This window comes from Neovison vison, chromosome 4 (genome assembly GCF_020171115.1).
Source record: "Neovison vison isolate M4711 chromosome 4, ASM_NN_V1, whole genome shotgun sequence".
NCBI lineage: Eukaryota > Metazoa > Chordata > Mammalia > Carnivora > Mustelidae > Neogale > Neogale vison.
The window spans coordinates 141448105-141470739 of NC_058094.1; the positions used below are offsets into that span (position 1 = coordinate 141448105).

General features: G+C 41.4%; 1 protein-coding gene across 1 annotated transcript in view; it reads left to right on the forward strand.

Moving 5' to 3' along the window:
• The window catches only part of COG5 (component of oligomeric golgi complex 5), a 289304-nt gene that overhangs the window by 254209 nt on the left and 12460 nt on the right, over positions 1–22635 (forward strand). Inside the window, exons 17-19 of the mRNA XM_044245810.1 lie at positions 8484–8587; positions 12502–12739; positions 18496–18572. Coding sequence (XP_044101745.1) covers positions 8484–8587; positions 12502–12739; positions 18496–18572 — 419 coding nt within the window. The remainder of the gene's footprint in view (positions 1–8483; positions 8588–12501; positions 12740–18495; positions 18573–22635) is intronic.

The following is a 22635-nucleotide window of genomic DNA, read 5'->3' on the forward strand; positions in this document are numbered from 1 at the left end:
AGGTAGGAGAAGACAAGTCTGTTTTCCCTCAGCACAGTAAGGGTGCACTTGGATGTTTTCACTGTATTCTCTTTTTTCCCCAAAGTGCTCATCTCATTGTGATGAAGTATTACTCATGCCTCCATCATAAAATAATTGTTTTTATTAAGAGTTCTCCAAGTTATCGATGATCATAAAAATAGCAGACATCAGACCAATATGACAAATCAAAAGGTCTTAACATTCTTGTTTCCAAGCAGGGAACTTACAAAGTCTCCTTTTCCCACAGTTCCACATTTTTTTCCTTCTCTTCTAGCAGTAGCTGTCAAACATATTTTGATCACTACCCAAGATAAGAAACAGATTTAAGGGGTGCCTGGGTGGCTCAGTTGTTGAATGTCTGTCTTTGGCTCAGGTCATAATCCCAAAGTCTCAGGATTGAGTCCTGCATCAGGCTGTGTGCTCACCGGGGAGTCTCCTTCTCCCTCTGGCCCTCACCCTGCTTGTGCTCTCTCTCTCTCTCTCTCTCAAATAAATAAATAAAAATATAAAAAAAAAAAAGAAAGAAAGAAAGAAAGAGTTTTTACTTTGTGACCCCATGCACAATACATAATTTATAAATATATACACACACATATACTTGTATATGTATAGAATACACATCTACATGTATTTCTGTAATTGAAACAAAGTTTCACAGAACAATGTTTTTCCTTATTTTGTGTGATACATGCTTATATTTTCTATGTTCATGTGTTACTTTTTTCTTTTAAGACTTTATTTGAGGGAGAGCACGTGCATGTGGAGTGGTGGGGTGCTGGGCATCGGGAGAAGGAGAGAGAAAATCATAAGCAGGCTCCATGCCCAGTTCGGAGCCTGACAGTGGGCTCCGTCTCACCATCCTGAGATCATGACCCGAGCTGAAATCAAGAGTTGGCCACTTAACCGACTGAGCCACTCAGGTGCCCTCCTCATCTATTACTTTTTTAAAACATTCTGATAGTGATTGACTAAATTGGTTTTTTGACCCCTAAGGATCACAGCTCATAGTCTGAGAAAGTTCAGTTTGTGGGTTAAGACAAGTGCCTACACTTTGCTTGATAATAAAAGTCTCCTGACAAATTAAAAATAGAAATTCTTCAGGGGCACCTGGGTGGCTCAGTCAGTTAAGTGTCAACTCCCGATTTGGGCTCTGGTCATAATCTCAGAGTTGTGGGATTGAGCACCACATCAGGTTCAGCACAGAGTCTGCTTGAGATCGTTTCCTCTCCTACTCCCTCTGTACTTGCTCTCTCTCTCAAATAATAAAATCTTAAAAAAGAAATTTTTCAGAAACTCTAATTCAGGATATGGTGTGCTCTCTGAATCTGTATTTTTGGCATACAACAAAGGTTATTCCTGTTGTTAGTCACTTGGGACTGGGAGTTGAGGCTAGTGCAGGGAAAATTCCCTGTTCTTAGGCTCCTGCCCTCACTCTTGGGTTTGCTCGCTAGAGCCAGGGCCCCATGGAGCTGGGTGCTGGTTTGCTGAGGCATCCAGTGTTGGCCTTGAGAACTGGGTGAGAGAAGACTAGCATTTGGTTTGTCTCCTCTGCAGTGGCCCTGACAAGTAGATACTTAACAGCATATGTTAACAGAACTCAAACAGTTGTGACCTTGCTTTTTAAGTTAAATCATATGAAAACCGGATGACATATGAAGTAAAAAACAAAACCTTCTGACTTAAAGAAAAAAGAGAACCTCGAATTTTAAAATTGTAGGAGACTTAATACATTACTTTGAATCGGGGTAGAATGTTAGGGTGCATAAATGATTGCAGCCCAAGAATCAAAAATCTATATGCATTTGTTGTTTGATAGAGAATGTATGTTTTTAAAAGATTTCTTTATTTGAGAAAGAGAGAGAACAGGGGGAGGGGCAGGGGGAGAGACTCTCAAGCAGACTCCCTATTGAGCATGGAGGGAGAAGTGAGGCTCCATCCGACAATGATGACCTCATGACCTGAGGTGAAGGCAGACACTTAACCTACTCAGCCACCCAGGCACCCCTTCATAAAGAAGATATTAAATATATGTTTCACTTACTAAAAATGTGGGTAAGGATACATAACAGTCTTTTCTTCTCTACCTTGTTGAGATGTTATCCAGAATTAAAGGTTATTTTAGGCTTGAGGTTTAACATCTCGTAATGATCTACTATGCCATGGATGGCCCAATTAATATTAATTTAGAGCCATTTCATTATACCCACTATCAGCTGTAAGTAGCGTTTAAAAACCTTGATCCATTTATTACTGAGATTGTTTTATACGGGTAGTGATGGTATTGCTAGGCTTATATATGACAATTTTTCATTTCTCCCTTAATGTGTGGGTTTGTGTTCTATATGAGAGAATAATCCAGATTGCTGAGGCTTCTATATTTTTATAATCTTATCTATTTTAGGTAAACCTTTGGAAAATGTATGACACACTTCCCTGCTTTGTAAAGAGCTTATGAAATAGAACCTAGTCTTCTTTCTCTGTTCTCTCCGGTAGTCCTTAATCCTCTACCATTCCTGTTTTGTATTTCCCCTAAGTGGGAAGCCAGAATGAGCATTTTCTGTGTAAACTATCATATTGTGTGCAAGTAGATGCCTGTTTTCCCCCATCTTGTTTCTCTGGCTAGAACCCCTAGTGTATGTGTTCTAATTGGAACTGGTGAGAGTGGATGTTGGTGAGTGCTTTCCTGACTGGGGGAAAGCACTCCATCATATTCTCCTATTTTGATTATGATGTTAGGTGGCCTTTATCAGATAAAACAAGTTCCCTTCCATTCCTAGCTTACTGACACTTTTTTAAAAATTATAAATTGTATTTTATCAAATAGTTTTTTCTCTATTAAAATTATCAGATAGTTTTACTCCTTTATTCTGTTAATAAAATACAGAAGTTTTTTTTCAAATGTCAGACCCACCTTGGTTATGATGCATTACCCTTTTTATATATTCCTGAATTTGATCTACGTAATTTTTGTTAAAGATGTTTGCATCTGGGGCACCTGGGTGTCTCATTTGTTAAACCTATGCCTTTGGCTCAGGTCATGGTCCCAGGGTCCTGGGATCGAGCCCTGTATCAGGCTCCCTGCTCTGCGGGAAGCCTGCTTCTCCCTCTCCGCTTGTGTTTCCTCTCTCACTGTCTTTCTCTCTCTCAATCTCTTTCTCCCTGTGTCAAATAAATAAATAAAATTATTTTAAAAAGATGTTTACATCTGTAATCATAAGGGATACAGGTACGTAGTTTTCTTGTAGTTTCTTTGTCTGCTTTTGGTATCAAGCTATTACTACCCTCATTAATTAGGTTTAGAAGTATTTCCTCCTGCTGTTTTCTGAAAGAACTTGTATTGTTATCTTCTTACATGCTTAGTAGAATTCACTAGTGAAACCATCAGAACCTGTGGGGTTTTTTGTAGGAAGTTTATAACTACAGACTTGATTGGTTTAGTAGGTGAAAGGCTATTCAAGTTATGTTTCTTTTTTAATGAGCTTTGATACTTTTTTGACTTTCCAGATATTTATCTATTCATCTAAGTTCCCTGATTGTCAGGATAATGTTGTACATAATATTCTCTTACTGTCCTTTTAATGTCATTAGAACCCATAGTGATAACCTCTTTTTAATTGTTTCTTTTAGTGTTTGTGTTCTCTGTCTCTCTCTTTTTTTCTTTTCCATCAGTTTAGCAAGGGGTTTACCAGTTTTGTTGATCTTTTCAGAGGACCAACTTTTGACTTGACTGATATTCTCTTTCTTTTTCATTGATTTCTGCTTTTGTCTTTTTCATTTCCATCTACTTTGGATTTTCTTTGCCTTTTTTTTTAAAGATTTTATTTATTTATCTGACAGAGATTACAAGTAGACAGAGAGGCAGGCAAAGAGGGAGGAAGGGAAGCAAGCTCTCTGCTGAGCAGCGAGCCTGATGGGGGTCTCGATCCCAGGACCCTGGGATCATGACCTGAGCCGAAGGCAGAGGCCTTAACCCACTGAGCCACCCACGTGCCCCTCTTTGCCTTTTTTTTTTTAATATGTTATATTATTGATTTTTAGGCCTTTGCCCTCCCAAAATAACAAGTTGTAAATTTCCCTCTAAGCACTTAAATTTTGATATGTTATGCTTTTATCTTCATTCAGTTTAAAATATTTTCTGATTTCCTTTGCAATTTCTTCTTTAATTCATGAGTTATTTATAAGTGGGTTTTTTTTTAACTTCTAATGATTTCTGATTTTCCTAGATGTCTTATTGATTTTTCAGTTTAATTCTGTTATCAGAGAACATACTCTGTATTATTGCAGTTCTTTAAATTTATTGAGTCTAGTTTTATGTCATCTGTCTCGATGAATGAACGTGTGCGTGACAAAAACGTGTAATCTATAGTCGTTGAGTAGAGTGTTATATAAATAGCAGTTAGGTCAAGGTAGTGGTAATCTATTTAGTGATACTGTGTTTAGATCTTCTGTGTCTCTACTGATATTTTATGTAGTCTATCAATTACTGAAAGGCAGAAGTTACAATTTTCTACCGTGATTGTGGACCTTTTAAGTCTGTCAATTCTTGATGCCTCAATTTTGAAGCTATTGACTAGTTCCGTTAAAGCTATGTTACATACGTATTTATTATTGTTATACCTTCCTGATGAACTGATGCTTTCATCATTATGAAATATTTAGCTTTGTTAATACTGTCCTGCAGTTTGTTTTATCTGATATTAATTTAGTTACTTTAGCCTTTTTATGCTCAATGTTTACATGGTATATCTTCTGTCCATTTACTTTCAACTCCTCTGTGTCTTTCTTTTTTGAAGTGTATCTCCTCAAGAGAGTAAATAGTTGTCTTTTTTTTCTGTTCTGATAATCTCTACCTTTTAATTAGAGTGTTTAGTCCAGTGACATTATATAATTATTAATAAGGTTTTATTTAGCTGTATCCTATTATCTAGTTTTTATTTATCCCATTTGTTTTGTTTGTTCAGTTTTTTTGCTTTCCTCTTTTCCCCCTTTTCTGTTTCCTTTTGGATTCTTTGAAATTTTTTTGATTCCATTTTTATTTATTTATTAGATTTTTATCTGTACCTTTTCATGTGATTTTTTTAGGGGTTCTTCTGTGGATTACCATGTATATCCTTAAGTTTCCATAATCTTCATAGAGTTAATATTGTGCCATATTATATAAAAATAGAAACCTCATATTTATAGAAGTACATTTACATCTGCATGCATCTAGTGCAAATTTTTTAGTTTAAAATATCCATTTGGTTCTTTTTTACACTTTCAGTCACTCTGCTGAGGTTTCCTGTTGTATACTGTTTATATGGTTCCTATTGTTTATTTTTTATTTTATTTTTTTTACTTCACTGAGGTTTTCGCCTAATAATTGTAGAGTCTGGATCATCTCAAGGTTGGCAGGTGATCTTTCTCCTTGAAAACTGATATCATTTCCAAGTTTTTTGAATATTTAGTAATTTTTAATGTATCCTGGACTTCGTAAATGTTAGGTTGTGTAGACTGACTATTTTGTTTTGTTTTGTTTTTTTAACATTACTTCTGAGTGTTGATGGTATTTCTTTAGTGATTAATCAGCCTGATTAGCCGCTGATTGTACACTGTCATACCTGCAGCTGGCCATGCCTCAGACCTCAGTTCAATTCTCAAGCCTTGGTTGCCAGCCGCTTTGTGTTTGCTTTGCACGGGCATGGTTGATGAGTCAGCTGCAGAGTAGTGCTGAGTTTAAATATAGAATTAGGCATTCTTCTCTGGCTTTCTCCTTTCTGAGGTTCCCATCTCCCTCTCTAGCAGCCCTGGTTGGACCAGGGCTCCTTTCCATTGTTCCTTTAGCCTGAAAGGCTGCTGGATTTGTTTTGTTTTGTTTTTCTCTCAGAGTTTTAGCCACCCTGCCTTGCCACCACCATGACTGTAGGCGCTCTTAGGACAAAGTCACAGAAAACGGAGAACTCACTTCTGTGGCTTGCCCTTAGAGGGCAGATTCCCACAGCCCTCTAAAACTACCTGCTTCCCCCCCCCCCCATCTCTGAGCCCTCTAGTATGTTGTTTATTTGTCCTCTTTGTAGGAGGGTCTGTAGTTAGGTATCATTCCTTCATATAGAGCAGAAAACTTGCCCCTCTTTCTTGAAATCTGGTCCATTTATTTCTACCATACTCTAAGGTCTCTTCCTTCTTCTCTGCTGCCAGTGGGCAAAATGTAACCAAAAGCTCATTGGAGTCACATACGCCTAGGAAATCCCAGTCCTTCTGCTTGTTCACTTAAGGACAATGTCTTTCCCTTAACTTTAGTCTCCCCATCTATAAATTACTTTAGATTCCCCACCTGTAAGTTAGAGATTTTAATATTTTTAGAGGAAGGAGTAATTGAATTTTAAGTGGAATTATAATATCTGAGGCACATAGCACAGTACCCGGCACATAATATATACTAAATAAAAATCTTACCCCTCTTACTCCTTCAAGGGCTTCTCCTCTTCTGAATGACTTCAAAACGGCATTTAGCCTTACTCTACAAACCATCCTCTGGATCTCATAGACTTTCAGCTTCCCTCTTAAAAGCCAAAGACTACCAAATCTCTTAAAAGCCAAAGACTACCAAATCTAGTCAAAATGTGTCAAAAACTACAAATATAAATATTTCAGTATCTCCTGGATAGCCCATATGGATTTCCTATGTGCCCTCCAAGAAATTCATGTCCAAATCTGAACTCATCATTTTCTCTCTGCATCCCCAAATCAACCTGCTTCTTCTGCATTTAGACATCCAGTTAATAATATCAGATCATAAAAGAAAAAAAAAATCTAGGTGTACTCTTAAATCTCTCTGCTCCATATTTCTCAAATGTAACTACACAGTCCTGCCATTCTCCTTTTATACTATCTCCAGCCTATCTCCTTGTATCTGTTCCTACTGCCTCTGATTTGGTTTGGGCTCTCACCATTTTGCTTTGATGCTACTACTGCCTTTGGTCTATTTACCCGATCTACCACCCAACATAATGTTTCCCAAATTCAAATCTTTAACCGTATTTTCAGCCCCATCTTTCCTCACTTGGTTCTTACTACTTGTCCTTTGAAAGTCAATTTAGACAGTGCCTTTCATTTTCCAGATCATCTCATGTAAGGGAGGTTTCTCCCACGGTCCCATAGCACCCTATACAGCTTTGATGGGACTGTAAGTTGTTCTCTGCTGTCACTAGACTGTGAACTCCCTGAGGGCAGACTCTGTGCTGTTGCTCAGGCGTTGCTCACTCGCTCTCGCTCTCCTTGCCTCCCTCTCGCTCTCCGTCCCCACAGACAGTATGCATACTTTTATCAGAGACTGAGGGCTAGAGATGACACTTAGGAATTTAATGAATAAGGGTCTATTTTAACGTTTTCTGATTGATTTCTAGCATTCATATGAGGCAAAAGCCATGCATCTCCATTGTATGTAATCATCATTGAAATATATATATTTGAATTTTAGATTTTAAGTGTATACTTAGTCCCAGTCAGTATTTTCCCACTAAAAACCTGTAACTAAGGCCAAGGGGTCTTTGTAACTTAACCAGTGATCATACCTCACTGTCAAACAGTTCTCAACCTTGGCACTGTTGACATTTTAGGCTGTGTAGTTCTTTGTTGTGGGAGATTGTCCCATGCATTGTCGGTGTCATAGTGGCATCCCCATGCTAGATCCACTAGAGGCCAGTAGCAAATGCCCATGCCAGAGGCCCTAGTACTGGGCGTTTGTGACAAAAATTGGGAAGGGAAGATGGCACCAAGTACCAAAAGTATTCCTACTAAATAGGAACTTAATCCATGAAATGCCTCACTCTTCTGCCCTGTAAGAACCACAAGCATATTTATTACATTCCCTCTGGTTACAGCCATACGATGTTGTTCCAGTTTTGAAGAATAACTTTTGGTCTGCCCTAATCCTTTTCAGAAACCACAAAATGTGTTAATTTGATCTTTGTACATAGTACTGCTCCTCGCTCCTCCTCCCTCCAGGAGCTCATTTGACCATGAAACTTCCTGAAAATTTGAGAGGCGTGGGGGAGTTGAAATTTGCAGAGCCATGTTCCAGATATTGTTGGCTTTAAGGATCACTCCCAGCAGCAGTTGGGAGAAGAACAGGCTTCTCTTGAGCTTATTACAGTTCAAACGCTGTATATCGTTGGGATTTGATATAAAAACCTCTAGTCAGAATGCTTCTCCCGGGGTGCCTGGGTGGCTCAGTGGGTTAAGCCTCTGCCTTCCTCTCAGGTCATGATCCCAGGGTCCTAGGTTGGAGCCCCACATTGGGCTCCCTGCTAAGCAGGGAACCTGCTTCCCTTCCTCTCTCTCTGCCTGCCTTTCTGCCTATTTGTGATCTCTGTCTGTCAAGTAAATAAATAAAATCTTAAAAAAAAAAAAAAAAGGCTGCTTCTCCCATCTTGGATTTGTGTTGGTCTTTAATTTTGCCTGCCCTTCCTTTTTCTTGTTAGACAATCCATGCTCTTATGGGAAGCGCTCTGCAGCCCTTGCTGACTTCAGTGGGAGATGCCATAGAGGCCATAATCATCACCATGCATCAGGAAGATTTTTCTGGGTAAGCACTTTGAACCACAGTCTTCACTAGCCTTTCCCATGTTGGTTTTTCTCTCACGCACCTCCGCCCTTCCTCCCTGTTTCCCTGTAGGCCTTGTTCCTCTTATGACCGGTTTGGCCTCCAACCTCATACTACTTTATCCATTGTGAGCACCATTAGCTAATTAAAATTTTTCAGCTCTTGCTTTCATCCTTTCTCTCCTGTCATTGAAACAGAATCATTAACATTTGCAGGACTCAGCTTGGCACTGCAGGATTTCTGGTCGCGGGTACCATCTTCTCTTTTCAAGCTGATCCTGATCCTTCTTTCTCACAAATGCCCTGTACTTAAGCTTCTGGCGTAGGCATGTTATTTCTTATATAAAATGTCCCAGCTGTGCCACGATGCTAGTCTGAATCCTGCTCTGGCCTTGAAGGCACGCTGCATCCAGCCCCCTGCAAGAATCACTTTCATTTCTCAGAGTCTTGTGGCAGTCTGATCTGATCGTGTCACACCTGGCCTAATCAGTGCTTCGGGACCATCCCACAGCTGTTTACAGGAGTACTGCTTACCTGTATCCTATGTGTCTTGAGAATAAAAATCATAGGTTTTAACCTAATATTCACTGAAATGTTTTTAAGGAGAGGAAAATGGTTTGAGCTCCCTGTATTAAGACATTATTTGTAGAGAATTTGGAATAGTTATTTGCACATGCTTTGAGTGATTTTTCTTAACCATATTCTAGAGCTAAACATTTGAATACTAATGCGTAGATATGTGTTTTATCTTCCTAATTCATAGTTACTGTTTTAGAATTTTCCTATTTGTATTTCTTTTCATATTGTTTAAATATCTACATTATTAAATGTCCAGCCACTAGTCTAGATGTTGCTAGAAAACTGTGTGAATTTTACACTGTCCTTTAATTTTTCAAACCCCTTGTCTCATTCACAAAATATCTTTTGAAGGGTAAAAAGTTATCCCTCTTTTTAATAGTGGAATGAAGCACGGAGGGTCAAGTGTATTATACACAAAATGCAGTAATATTTTGAGCTAAGAATACAAAACTGCTGACTTAGCAGTATTTGGAGGGAAATGCATTTTGTTCAGAAGTGATCTGAAATGTCCCAGTTAGACCAATCCTCGATGCCTGTGAGAAGGAAGCAGAAAGCGAAGGCTCATTCTGTAAGAGTGCTCAGCTATTTACCTCAGCTGCTGTGTACGTTAGGGAACCGCGGCTGCTGCCTGTAGCCAGTGGACTGGACATTAAAAGTTGGTCTCCCTAGTAGGTATGTCCTTACTAGTTTGCCTAAATACTAGGGAGCCGGTCATATGTTGCCACAAGTAAGAAGCATTATTTTAAGGTGTGTAACACTGCCCTTAATTTTTCCCCCAAATGGCTTTTAACAGTCCCATTTCCGCTCTGTCTACATATGGCAGACATTTGAGATATTAGGAATTATTGCCCCAGGGCAGTAATTTTCTCACTTTCTAGAACTTTGATACTGGTAATTACTAGGAATTCTGTCATTTCATTTCCCATATCAAATGTGTGGCTTGAATGAAATAAAAGGTGAAGTTAGATGAAACTAGTCAAGAAGTAGGAATCACTTTTATAGTAGGGCCAGGGGTCACACTCAGAAAAATAGTAGTGAACAGCTGCCCTTGAAAGCCCTCTATATTTATTTTAGGTAAAAGGAATAAAGCAGATTTACCTTGTCAGCCAGCCGTATATGGACTGTGGTTACAGAATCCCTCTGCTACTTAAAAAGTAACGCCCAACACAGTCTTCTGGTACATGAAATGTATTTAATAGGACCAGTGTGTTTTTCTCCAAATTAGAGAAAGCTCAAAATGTAAATGTCTGATGGACATAGTACATTGATTGAAATTCTTTCATTTAAAATAAAATGGCTCATCTCTGATTATAGCTTTGAATGGGGGAGGAAGGGCAGTAAAAGTAGGAAGACCCTAGATCCTGAAGTGAAGGATGCGCCCCTCGGCCGCAGGGAGAGTGCACGCACACCCTAAAAAGATAGGGGACCTGAAGGTGATCATCTGTCACTTCTCAGGTGTGCATCTGGTTAGTCCCTCTGCCTTCAGCTTGCACACACAGGCTTTCTTGATAAAGACCCTTACATTTCTGCACAGCTTACCGTTGCACTGGATCAGCTGAAAATCTCTTTCTAAAAGCTTCAGCATAATTGGGAAAACTGTGCTGTAGCCATGGCCAGGCACATTTCATATGCTAATAAATTTAAATCAAGCTTCTAATCCATACTAAGAATTGATAATACCTATTTCCAAATTTTGTCTGGTGGATTATTTTACTTATATTGCCATGTGCTTGGAACCGGTTTTACTTATTTATTTTTTAAGGTTTTATTTATTTATTTGACAGGGGTCACAAGCAGGCAGAGAGGCAGGCGGGGTGGGGGGGCGGCGGGGGGAGCAGTCTCCCCGCTGAGCAGAGAGCCTGATGCGGGCTCCATCCCAGGACCCTGAGATCATGACCTGAGCCGAAGGCAGAGGCTTAACCCACTGAGCCACCCAGGTTCCCCTGGAACTGGTTTTAGTATATTGTTTTCTAATCTTCATGGAAATAATTTCAACTGACCAGATAAAAGTCCTTGAAACACTCCTCTGGAGTAGCTCAAGGTAACCACAGTGCTTTCGATAAAGCCTAAAAAAACGTGAACGAGATTGGTACCTTTTTTCCCTTCTCCAACCTAGTCTGTTGAACTGAACAAAGATAGGCTGTGCAACGGTCTGAATCTGGCACAGCCAAACCCACCTAAGATTGCCGTCGTCAGCTGAGGCTGTACCGAGCAGCACTTGGCTGTGATCCTGCAGGCAGCAGTGGTCTGTCATGCTCCCCCTCCATGGCCTTGCCTTAGTTAGGACATTCTCTTTTACACCTGAACAAACTCTCTCCCTTCTGGAACTTAGGACTGGTTTCTCTATTTCTATCTGCTTCTGGAAATAGAAGACCTTTGGTTAACATCCTCTGATAATAAGCACTCATTGCTGTCTTTGAAAATAATTAAGTTCGCCTCATTCTCTGGTCTAGGCATTTGAGTCATATCTGTTATTCTTCTTTAGACCATTGCCACTTTTTCTACGTCATTCCCAGAATATGGAAACACTCATTTTTTTGAAGACGATTCAGCACTTTGTAGCCAATGATCTCATTGGTTAGCTAATTAATATCAGGTGATTTCTAATTTTGGTATAACTTCTTTCCTATAAATATTTCACATTCTTTTAATATATTCCTTAAAGAGCAATTATAAACACTTATAAATTATAAATAGTATTTCATGGAGCATCAGCTGGCATCATCTGTTGATCCAAATTAAAGCCTTTGCAAACCTCATCATCTGGGAGGAAAAAATTGCATACCATGTGTATTGTTGCATAACCAGTCCCACAGGCAGAAATCTACTATTGGGCTGATCAGATTAAATAGCACAGGAGCAGAAATATCTTTGCCAAGAATTTGTTTGGGGAAGGCAGTGTTTTCTGCCCTTACAAAGTGTAAAATGCTATTTCAGGCTTCATTATTGATTTATTCACTAACCAGGCAAAACATATGAGTGCATGGAGATTCGTAAAGCTGAGAAGGACCTTGAGAGGTCAGAGAGTGCATAAGGCACTGTGTGAATCACCCAAGACAGATGGTCGGCCGTTTCATTCTTAATAATCTCTAGGTAAAGGGATGCTAAGATTTCTTCAGTAATCTTCCTAGCATCTTAAAACAGTCTTTATAATTTAAACATTGTTTTATGCTCCTTAATTCTTAGTAAAAATAAGCAATACCTTTTTAACCACTACGGGGAAAAAATGGTTTAGGATTGAAATAGCAGGTGGGGGCGGTGGTGGGCAAAAGTTGAATGGTAGCTGTTAGTACATCAGCTGTTTTTTCCCTTTCGCAGGTCACTACCCAGCTCAGGAAAGCCTGATGTTCCTTGTTCTCTGTACATGAAGGAGCTTCAGGGTTTCATTGCCAGAGTTATGAGTGACTACTTTAAACACTTTGAATGCTTGGATTTTGTCTTTGACAACACAGAAGCTATCGCCCAAAGAGCAATTGAACTTTTTATTCGCAATGCCAGTCTCATACGACCTCTTGGTGAAGGTGGGAAAGTACGACTTGCTGCTGATTTTGCTCAGGTAAATGGAGCTCCATAGCTACAAGGCGGGGAAATGTTTCCACCCCCGCATTATCTATTCATTGAAAGACTAAGTATATATTCTTTAGTGTTTTAAAGAGTTGAAGCAGAAAGAAAAATAAATTCTTAAACTAAACTGGTAAGAAAAAGAGAAGAGTTTAAAGAGACTTTCATACCTTTCATACAAGAGGAAAAGAGATTTTTCCTCTTTGTATTTAATGAATGAATCATCCCTCATCTTTGAGATTTCAAGGTTAAGGTGAAGTAGCTCATGCCATAGGACAAAACATATCTCACTTCTACATAATGTAGGGCTTTCTTACTATTTTATTATCCCATGAGGTTAGTATTGAGAAGAGTAATTGATTAATTTTGCTGGGAATTAATATAGGCAATGACATTTCCTTCAAATACTGTCAAGGGGCTATCTGTTTTCATGTGAAGAGAAAGAACTCCCAGCGCATCTGTAATCCCCTAGAGGCCAGCTCAGTGTTCCAGGACAATGTTCGAATCCATTTGTGTGCAGTGGGCCACGTACGTAGCGGGCTGATTGGTCTCCCTCTGTTGAACAGAGTACCTTTCTGGTCTTTGGCGGCCCTTGAAATCATTCCAGGCTCTCAAACCATGATCACCTCTTATAGAACAGGGGTTTTCCTTTTTTTTTTTTAAGACAGACTTTTTTGAAGGCTTCCAGTAGTATTAGAGGCAAAGAAGAAACACCTCAAACATACCTGTGAATAAAAAGGTGCCGAAACAGGTCACTCGTATTTATATAGCATGTCAAAGATGGACTCATTTTTTATGCTTTTCAGAACTGTTAACTTTACTCATCTACAGGAGTTATTCAGATGGATTATTCATAATTTGCCAGCTCTCCCAGCTAATAAAGGTAGTTGTATTTAATGTTCTTATTTATCCCTATGTGTATCTGGGAGCGAGTCTGGATTCATTATTCCCACACCGAGGAGCAGATGTGGGAGACTCCTTGTACGGAGGGTGGTTGTCAGACTCATTCATACCTGTCCAGAAGGAACAGGTACATTGTTGAGTGTTTCAAGAGCTGGGTTCTTTGCATACTAATTGGTGTAGAATTAGTCATTTTCATCCTCAAATGATATGCCTGCCACTAGACCATAGTAAAGAGCATTCCTTTGGGAAATATACCTTAGGTAGCCTAGACCTAAAAATAGGAATTAAATGTTACCATTAATGTTGCTCCTTTGATCTTTCCCATTTTCAGAAGCTTCCTTCTCATGCCCGTGTACACTTTGCATTAATGCTACAGGTAAACCTCAGCTTAAAGAGGACTGTCTCTAAGTCCCCTACTGGGGTCACGGGCTGCTCAGGGACTGAAAACACCAGGACGCACCAAGTCCTGCTCCTGTTTGTTAAAAACACTGTGGGCTCTACTGAAATGAGCGTCTGTTCTCTTGTCTCCCCCTTTCCTCCTGAATTTTGTTTTTCTTTTCCTCTCCTCTTCCCTCAGCGGGCCTCCCTCCCCCACCAGTTGATTTGCATTCCGCTCCAGCTGGTTCTTGAGTCACTTTCCTGGAGGCAGCACTTCCAGTCCGAGGAGAGTGGCAGTGAGCGGGAGATGGCCAAAATGAGTGCCGGCGCCGCGCCAGGCAGCCTGTTCGGCCCGAGTTTTCTCTTCTGAGTGCTGAAGGATGGAAGGCATTGTCCTGTAACCCTTGCTCCTGCAGCCAGCACCGGCTCAAAATGCAAAGCCCCTGGTGGCAGTTGAGCTCCCACCCCCCCCCCCCAAGAAACCGCATTATTCAGACTCTGATCAGGCGCCCCTTCTCTCTAGTGTTGCGCAACCCACTGGCCCTTTTCTCAGGTCCCTTCCGGTAAGATAAATGAAACTCATTAGTCCTTACTACTAACTTAAGCTCCAGGGCATCCTGTTTTCCATTCCTTCAATAGAGAAACTGCAGCATTTATTCAGTGTGAAGCCCCCCCGCCGTGACACGGGTCGCTGCACTGCCTGTGGTGCTGATTCCTTTGTTCCCTCCCGGACAGTGTGTCCCAGTTTTCAGAGCACCCTGCCCAGCCCCTCACCTTGCGGATGGTTCTCCACCCGGCTTGTGGACACAGGAGAGACAGGTGGAAGCGCCGTTCCGTTTGTGACCAGTGGCTTTGGTAAACAGGATCCACCTACGCCGCCCCTCCCTCCCCATTTTTAAGAAAATGACAGTGAATTGGGGGTTTTGTTTAATTTGATGTGGTCTCTTGCCACCCCTGCTGTCCCGTGATGCTACCCCTCAGCTTTCAGGACCGTGCTTGGTTGGGTGTATTTTCCCCGGGTGAGTCAAAACATGTAGGTATGATCCCGACGTTGTTCATTTTCACGACAGGCAGCACCTGGGGACTAGAAAGCCTTTTGACTGCCTTCTTATTGAAAGTTCTATCAGTTTGTATTCAAAATGAAACACAGCCATTGAGGCCATTGGAATCAAGAACACACAAATCCTCTCTGGGTTTTAAGTGTTCTTGTGATAAAAGTGCCTACTCATTCTGGCATAAATAGCAGAAAGAGAAAGAGCTCGGAAGAGACCCGTGGCATAGGCTTAGGCTTGCTGAATAGTTTGTCATTCGGGCCGGTTGCAAAGACAGACAGTGATAGAGTTTAAAGGTTTCTTTAGGAATCCTATCTTGTCCCTCCTGGCACTGTTGCACAGGTGAGGGGGGGAAAGTAGTTGCCAGGTGCCATCTGGAGGGTTCGTGGCAAGGGAAGTACCTGACATACAGTCTCCTTAGGAATCAGGTCATGGGCATGAGGTGGTTTCCTACAGGTAATTAATTTCCTACTGTGACCACATGCTCTCTGTGTCTGCACTCATCACACAGCAATTCTAAAACACTCTGCTTGCTCAAGGCCACTGGGGTCTACTGACAGCCTCTGGGCGGGGCGGGGGAGGGGGGGATTTGTCCCTCCCTTCCCCAACCCCAGCCCTCTGAAGCACCCACTTCCCTCTGCCCCTCAATTTCATTTCTTCCCCGAGGGAAAGGATGGCTCGTGGAGCTGACATGAAATACTGATTCAGTGGTCCTCCTAGCAGTTTCTATTTATAGGTCTTCTGGCGCACTTTAAATATACGTATATATGTATTTCATATTTGCCTGAATATATACACTTAGAAAAGAAAATAATAAAGATTTTCATTGCAGTTGCCTTTTCTCCTGAACAGTGTCAGGGCGGGAGAGCCGTGGGAGTATCAGGAGATGCCCCGTGGTTAACCAAATGTCTGCGGTGGGGCAGGAACCACTTGGTAATTAGTTCACTGCACCTGCAGCTGACCACTCGCTCCTTGCAAACTGGTAGCAGGAGAGAGGCACTTGTACCTGCCACTCAATGTGTCCACAGCTAATTGCAGAGTCACCTCCTCTAAAAGGAACACTCCTGCCCTTTGGAAACATGGCCTTTATTGTTTCATGGAAGTCTGACAGAAGAATATGCTTTTCAGGACGCTGGGGGTCCTTTATTTATTTTAAACATCTAACATTTTGAAATTGTAGTCTGGCATAGAAATCTGTACCATCATAGATTATACAGCTGTTCAAGGTCATATTCTCTCGTATCGTAACTTTGTAACATTCTGTGCTGCTCAGATGCTAAGGCAAAGGATTTTTGGTTTAATCTTTGAAGATGGTGAATTGAAAAAAAGTCACAAGTATTTCATGAAAAACATTTTGTGTAATTTTAGTGTGTAAAAACCGTAACACATACACACATATATGATTGGAATTACCAAATCCGGAATACATGATAATAACATTTTTACTTTGCATTCAGTGTAAAATCATGCCACATGCTCAGGGACACCAGCAACTTCATCAAGTGAAGAAGCTAACAGGTCCCAAGGAACCACTGTCTTGATTTGAGAACACTGGCTTAAAGCAGCTCTGTTTTGCTTTATTGGCAAGAATCTAGACTTTATTGCCTCGGATTTTTCTTTTTATTTACTTAACCTTCTCTATTTTAGAGAATTTTCTAACCGTGTTAAGGTTTTCCTCTAGGACACAGAAGACACACTCTGTGCTGCTCAGGCACCCCCACACCTGATTGTTACTATGCAAAGTTACAAGTGTGCTGTCAAGTGTATGAGCTGACTCTTCCGGGGGTGGGAGTGGGGCGGGGTGGGGGGATCTGGTGGGCAGCTTCCTTGAGAAGGTCTTGAGGGTCACTGGTGAACTCATGGATGGCTCAGTGTCTTCCTTCCGCTCAGGTCATGATCCTGGGAGTCCTGCTTCCTGCTCAGCGGGGAGTCTGCTGCTTTCTGTCCTTCCTGCTCATGCTCTCTCTCACTATCTCTCTCTCTCACAAATAAATAAAATCTTTAAAAATAATAATAATCAGGTGTGTGTGTGTGTATATATGTGTGTGTGTGTGTGTGTATGTATTTGTGTATAGACACACCTTATTGTGATTTTTAAAGATATTTTATTTATTTATTTGAGAGAGAGAGAGAGAGAAAGCACACAAGCAGTGGGGACGGCAGAGGGAGAGGCAGGCTCCCTACTGAGCAAGAGCCCCATGTAGGACTCAATCCCAGGACCCTGAGATCGTGACCTGAAAAGAAGGCAGATGCTTAATGACTGAGCCACCCAGGCGTCCGCCTTTTTGTGATTTTGTTCAATAATAATGTTGTTTAAATAAATAGCCCCTTTTTCACTAAGTTTGAAAGAGCTCCCTAAAGGTTGACTAATTTATCTTCTCATCACCATGTGTAATGTGGTGCCTGGCAACTAATAGGAAGTCAGAAATGTTCATCACATGAGTGATTGTTTAGGTCTCCTCGGATTTGCAGGGGCAAGAGATCTGAGCAGTATTCTAGAGGGATAACCAACAGGAGAGAAGCCCCACTCTCCATTACTTTTTTTCAGACATTTTCTAAGCTGTTTTCTACCAGGGTCCTGTCAATAGCAAGAACAGAGAAATGGTTTGTCATCGAAGTTCCAGATCTGTGAAAACTTTGCACTTGCTAGATAAAGAACAGAGGGCCTAAAACTCCATTTAATGACAAGTAAAATTTCCAGCCAAAGAAGGAAAATAAAGAGCAGTGAAACCAACAGTTCTTGAGTCAAGAAGCAAATTAATTGCTAATAATGTAAAAGGGGGAACGTTTGAAAAATACTGTTAATAATTTTCAACATGGAACAAGCAGTTGCTAGGTGCCATGCACATACTGGTTTGTGAAATCACCTGTTTGGTTTTTGTAATTCCACATGAGCTAGCGTTGTCTCCGTTTGACAGACGAGGAGCCTGGAACTTAGGGAAGTGAAGTCCAGGGCCACACAACTAGTCGCTGTAGCCTTGGCGTTGTGACAGGTGTGCTGCCTCCAGAGTCCATGCTTCTAATCACTTGGACCAGCTTGCTAAGAGTTGTCATGGTTTCTACTTAATATAAAGAGGCTTGTGATGCCTACTTCAAATACAGGCGCACAGTCTTAAAAACCTTCCCTTCTCCAGTTTTTCAGTGGAGAAAATATCTGAATTTCCTCGTTTCGCATAACCAAAAAATATTTTTCTGTATTCTTGAAGGAATGGTCTCATGTTATGCTTCTTTAGTAAATAAAAGCAAAAGTCATCTAAGTTCATGCCTTTTGTTAAATTTAGTTGACTTTTAAAACGTGCCACACAGTCCAGATGAAATTAGGTGTACAGCAGTCTGCAACTTTCTGTGAGCCAGATGTGAGCCCAGTTGGACACAGGATTCTCGCATTAATGCTGTGGAGTATCTTCTCTTGTTTCAGATGGAGTTGGCTGTGGGTCCGTTCTGCAGAAGAGTTTCTGATTTAGGAAAGTCCTATCGAATGCTGAGGTCATTCAGGTGAGACGTAGTTCTGTTATTGCTGTTGATATATCCATATCCTGTTAGCCGTCAAATCCTTCCCCACTGTTCTTGTTGAGCTCTATGAAATTGCCAATATTCAGCTGTTTTGTGACCTACAACAATAGCTATTGCACGTGATTTATCCTAAAAGTTATTATTCAAACCAGAAACCCATACAGAATTATGTGCAGTGATGTTTGTGTGTGTGTGTGTGCGCGCACACGCGTGCACGTTTGTGCATGATTTTTGAGTTTAAATTTACAAGACTGAGCTGATAAATTTTATTATGCTCTTTCTAAGGGGGATTTTTTTTTTTTTTTTTTTTTACTTTCCATTCTTACCAAAATATATTGAGTAGTAATAACAGGCAGTTCGTAATTATGTAGACATCTTTTTTCTGAAATTTTCATTTGTTCATTTATCATTTTCATTCTAACCTACCTTTAAAAATGTCAGAGGTTGGGCACCTTGGTTAAGCGTCTGCCTTCAGCTTATGTCACGATCCCAGGGTCTTGGGACTGAGTCTTTCATGGCTTCCGGTTACCTGCTCAGCAGGGAGTCTGCTTCTCCCTCTCACTCTGCCCCTGCTTATGTGCTCTCTCTCACTTATCCTCCCTCTCTCTCAAATAAATAAATCTTAAAAAAAAATTTTTGTAATGAAAATAAAAATGTCAGAGTTACATTCCATAGCAAAACTGTTAATAGAATCTTAAGAGAATTGAGTTTAGCAGTGAAATGTAGGGAATGACTAGAAATGGTACAGATAATTTAGGATCAAGATGGCTAATGCCGTAGAGCACAAAATTGAGGATTGAGCTTCCTAGAGACCAGTTCAAAGAGAAAAACAGTATGTTAATTCAAATTCACTAAGAATATACCAGTGTATGGGAAAATCCTTTTCAGCACTGAATGCTTAGATAGGCCTCCTACCAGTTTAGATTGTAAGGAACACTGAATAACTTAACAACTGTTTGGACTGTTTATTCAATAAACCAGAACTTTCCAAATTTTGCCACATTGTGGCGCACAGAGAATGTTATACATATGAAAAGATGACCAACCCTGAGGCCCGAGGGAACCAAACATCATACTTAAACCCATTTTGTGACCACAGCATACCAGATGGGAAACCTTGATGTAACTGTCCATAATATCCAATACCATAATGGTCTTTGACTGTTTCTTTATAAAGATAAGGTAAGAGATTCCAGGCATGCAGTTTTCTAAAAACTGACTCAGAACTAGAAACTAGAGCAATCAATAAGAAGCATGTCCTTTAAATGACTGCTTCACTGTCTTATGTCATCTAAGCTTTCGATAGTACAAAAATCAGTCACTTAAATGTCACTTAAAACACAAGAATCCAAGGTTGTTGATTGAAAGGGGAGCCCCATGCTTTGTCCTGTGTATTTGTAATTGGCAAAGAGTTCTTTTTAAGGCCAAAACAAGAGACTGAATCATTTTTCTTAAATGCCCATCTATACAGAGTTGGGTTTTTAAAAAGACTTAAAGTTGGACCACATGTGTTTCCAGATAATATCTTTGGATCAGCTCAGACCTTTTAAAAAGTATTTATGTATATTATTGAAGCGTTAGGGTTTGGCATTACCAAACACAGACAGGCTGAGTGATTAGGAGGTCCTGAGGTCACTGATCCACCAGTTCCCTGCCTGTACCATGAAAATAACTCCAGTAATACTCCCGTAAAGTCACTTACTGAGTAATATGATAACCCAGCAATCCCCGTTGGGTGACAAATCGATGCTGAGTTAACAGAATCAGCCGGCTCAGTGGAGGTCATTAACCAACCAGGGTTGGGAAAAGGTGTGGGAAAGCTGTGATTTGGGATTTGCCATATTAAGATTAGGGTATTATTTTTTATAGCCCCAGCTGCCATGTTTCATTGTTTATTGCACATGTATGAATTAAAATGGTGCTTACCCTTCGATGTGCTTTCATCCCTGTGCTTTTAAAGTCATATTACGGCATGGGAGATGGGTTCTGACAGTTTTGCGTGAAACCAGTTCTGTTGTCAGCCAGTTCTGTTGTCAGAGGGGAGTCTGTCGCCAGCCCTCGCGGGCCTCTCAGGAGAACCCTCTCTGATGGAGCGGTTGAAGTTCCAATGATGACACCTAGTACCTGTGTCTGGATTCAGAAATTAATGAGCGATCAATGTGTAATTCAAAACACTCATGCTGTAGGTAGCCATTCACAAGTTATATTGCTAGTCGGTGTCTAAAAATTGGGAAAATAAATTCGTAATGCATCATGAAATGAAAAGCCGGCTACTAAACAGTAGATACGGTATGATCCCCACTATTTCTTTTATTTTTTTAAATTTTTAAAAAGATTTTGTATGCTTATTTGAGAGAGAGAGCACGAGTGGGAGGAAGGGTCCAAGGGAGAGGCAGACTTCCTGCTGAGCAGGGAGCCGGATGCCATGAAGGACTCCAGGGTCATGACCTGAGCCGAAGGCAGTCGCTTAACCAATGGAGCCACCCAGGAGCCCTGATCCTTCCTATTTTTAAGTCAATAAGTGTATGTTTGGAGAGGAAAAGTCAAGAAGGATAAACATCAAAATTTGAGGGTAGCAGGATTGTCACTAGCGATATTCCCTTTAGAAGTTTTCTATATTTTCCATGATTTTTGCCTTGGTTGTTTTATATTTGCAGTTAGAAAAGCCAGTAAATATATTTTAAAGTCCTCTTGTAGTGTTATTCCTATTTAAAAATAACAAGGAAGTTAAAAACTAATACAAAATATTCTAAAACATTATGTAATGGGGGGGTGAGAAAAATAGGCAGGCAAACCACCAAAACCCAGCTGGCTGGCCTACGTCTGGCTAAGAGGCAGTGACTGCAGGGGGGAGGGCAGCAGGCTGGTGCAGGGACCTCTTTGGGAGGGACAGGGACAGCGCCAGCCAGAGACCCTCCAGTGCAGACCGCAGGTGCGGCACCCCCCCGCCCCCACCCCACCAGACACCCAGCCACACGGGCCTTCGCGGGCGCTCCTTCCCCCCATCACACAGCCATCTGCTGCAGGGTGCCTGCTTCTTGACGGTAATATTAGTGGACTGTTGAATTCGGCCAGCAAGCTTCTTGCATACATTTACATTCTACTGTCTCCATTTGAGTTTCTTAGGCAGCAAGAATTGTTTTCTTCCCCAGGACAGAGTGTGGCCTCAGAAAGCCGCTGACATTAGGGATTTGCCCTTGGGTGATCTGTATTTCTACATGAGACACAGGTTCAGAGCTGCAAGGCCCCGTCCTTGTCTGTCCCTCTGGAGCATGGCCTTGTCCCCTAAGTGCGGTTTGCAAGGGTGGTTACCCTAGCTCTGCCTGACCAGGGGCCTGGAAGCTCCAACTTGACATTCTCAGTGCAGATGCTTGTGAGACAAGGGACCGAAGAGGGACCTCATGCTCTTACCAGTGCAGGGACACAGACCTGCCTTCGCGCAGGCCGCAGTGCCTTTGCTCCGGAGGGCACAGCTTTGTCCCTGAACTATGCCCACAGCATGCTCTGCTGGGAGTTTTGTGAGCTTTGATGAAAGCTATCGGGGGTCAGGGGCTACTCTGGAGGGCCCTTTGCCCTAAGGGGTGATAGAAGGGAAGCTGCAGTAACCCTGGTGTTGAGAATTCGTGTCTGCTGGTTTTAACTCTGGGCGTGGGAGGGTTTTCTACGTGCCATGCCGCCACTCCACCAGCATGTTTGTGGAAGGAAGGGCAGCCGTCTCTGCTGCTTCTAGCTCGAGCATCAGGACCTCCAACTGTATGCCCGCCTTTCTTTGTACTTGTGAGTCCATCCCCAGAAACAGCTCTTTCCCCAAGGTTTCTGGGTTCTCTGTTCCCAGTTGCAGACTTCAGCATTGCAGCCAGACGGCAGCCCCGTCTTGGGCCTGGTTTCGTTCGTTGTTTGCTGATACTTGGGCAGAGCTAGGAGCACCTGGCAAACAGGGAGGGCTGGGTAGTTAGCTGAGCCCCGCCTTCATTCCAGCAGTCCCTCTGGGATCATTCACGGGGTGCTCAGCCTGTGCTAAGGGTTTCCCTGACACTTTATGGTT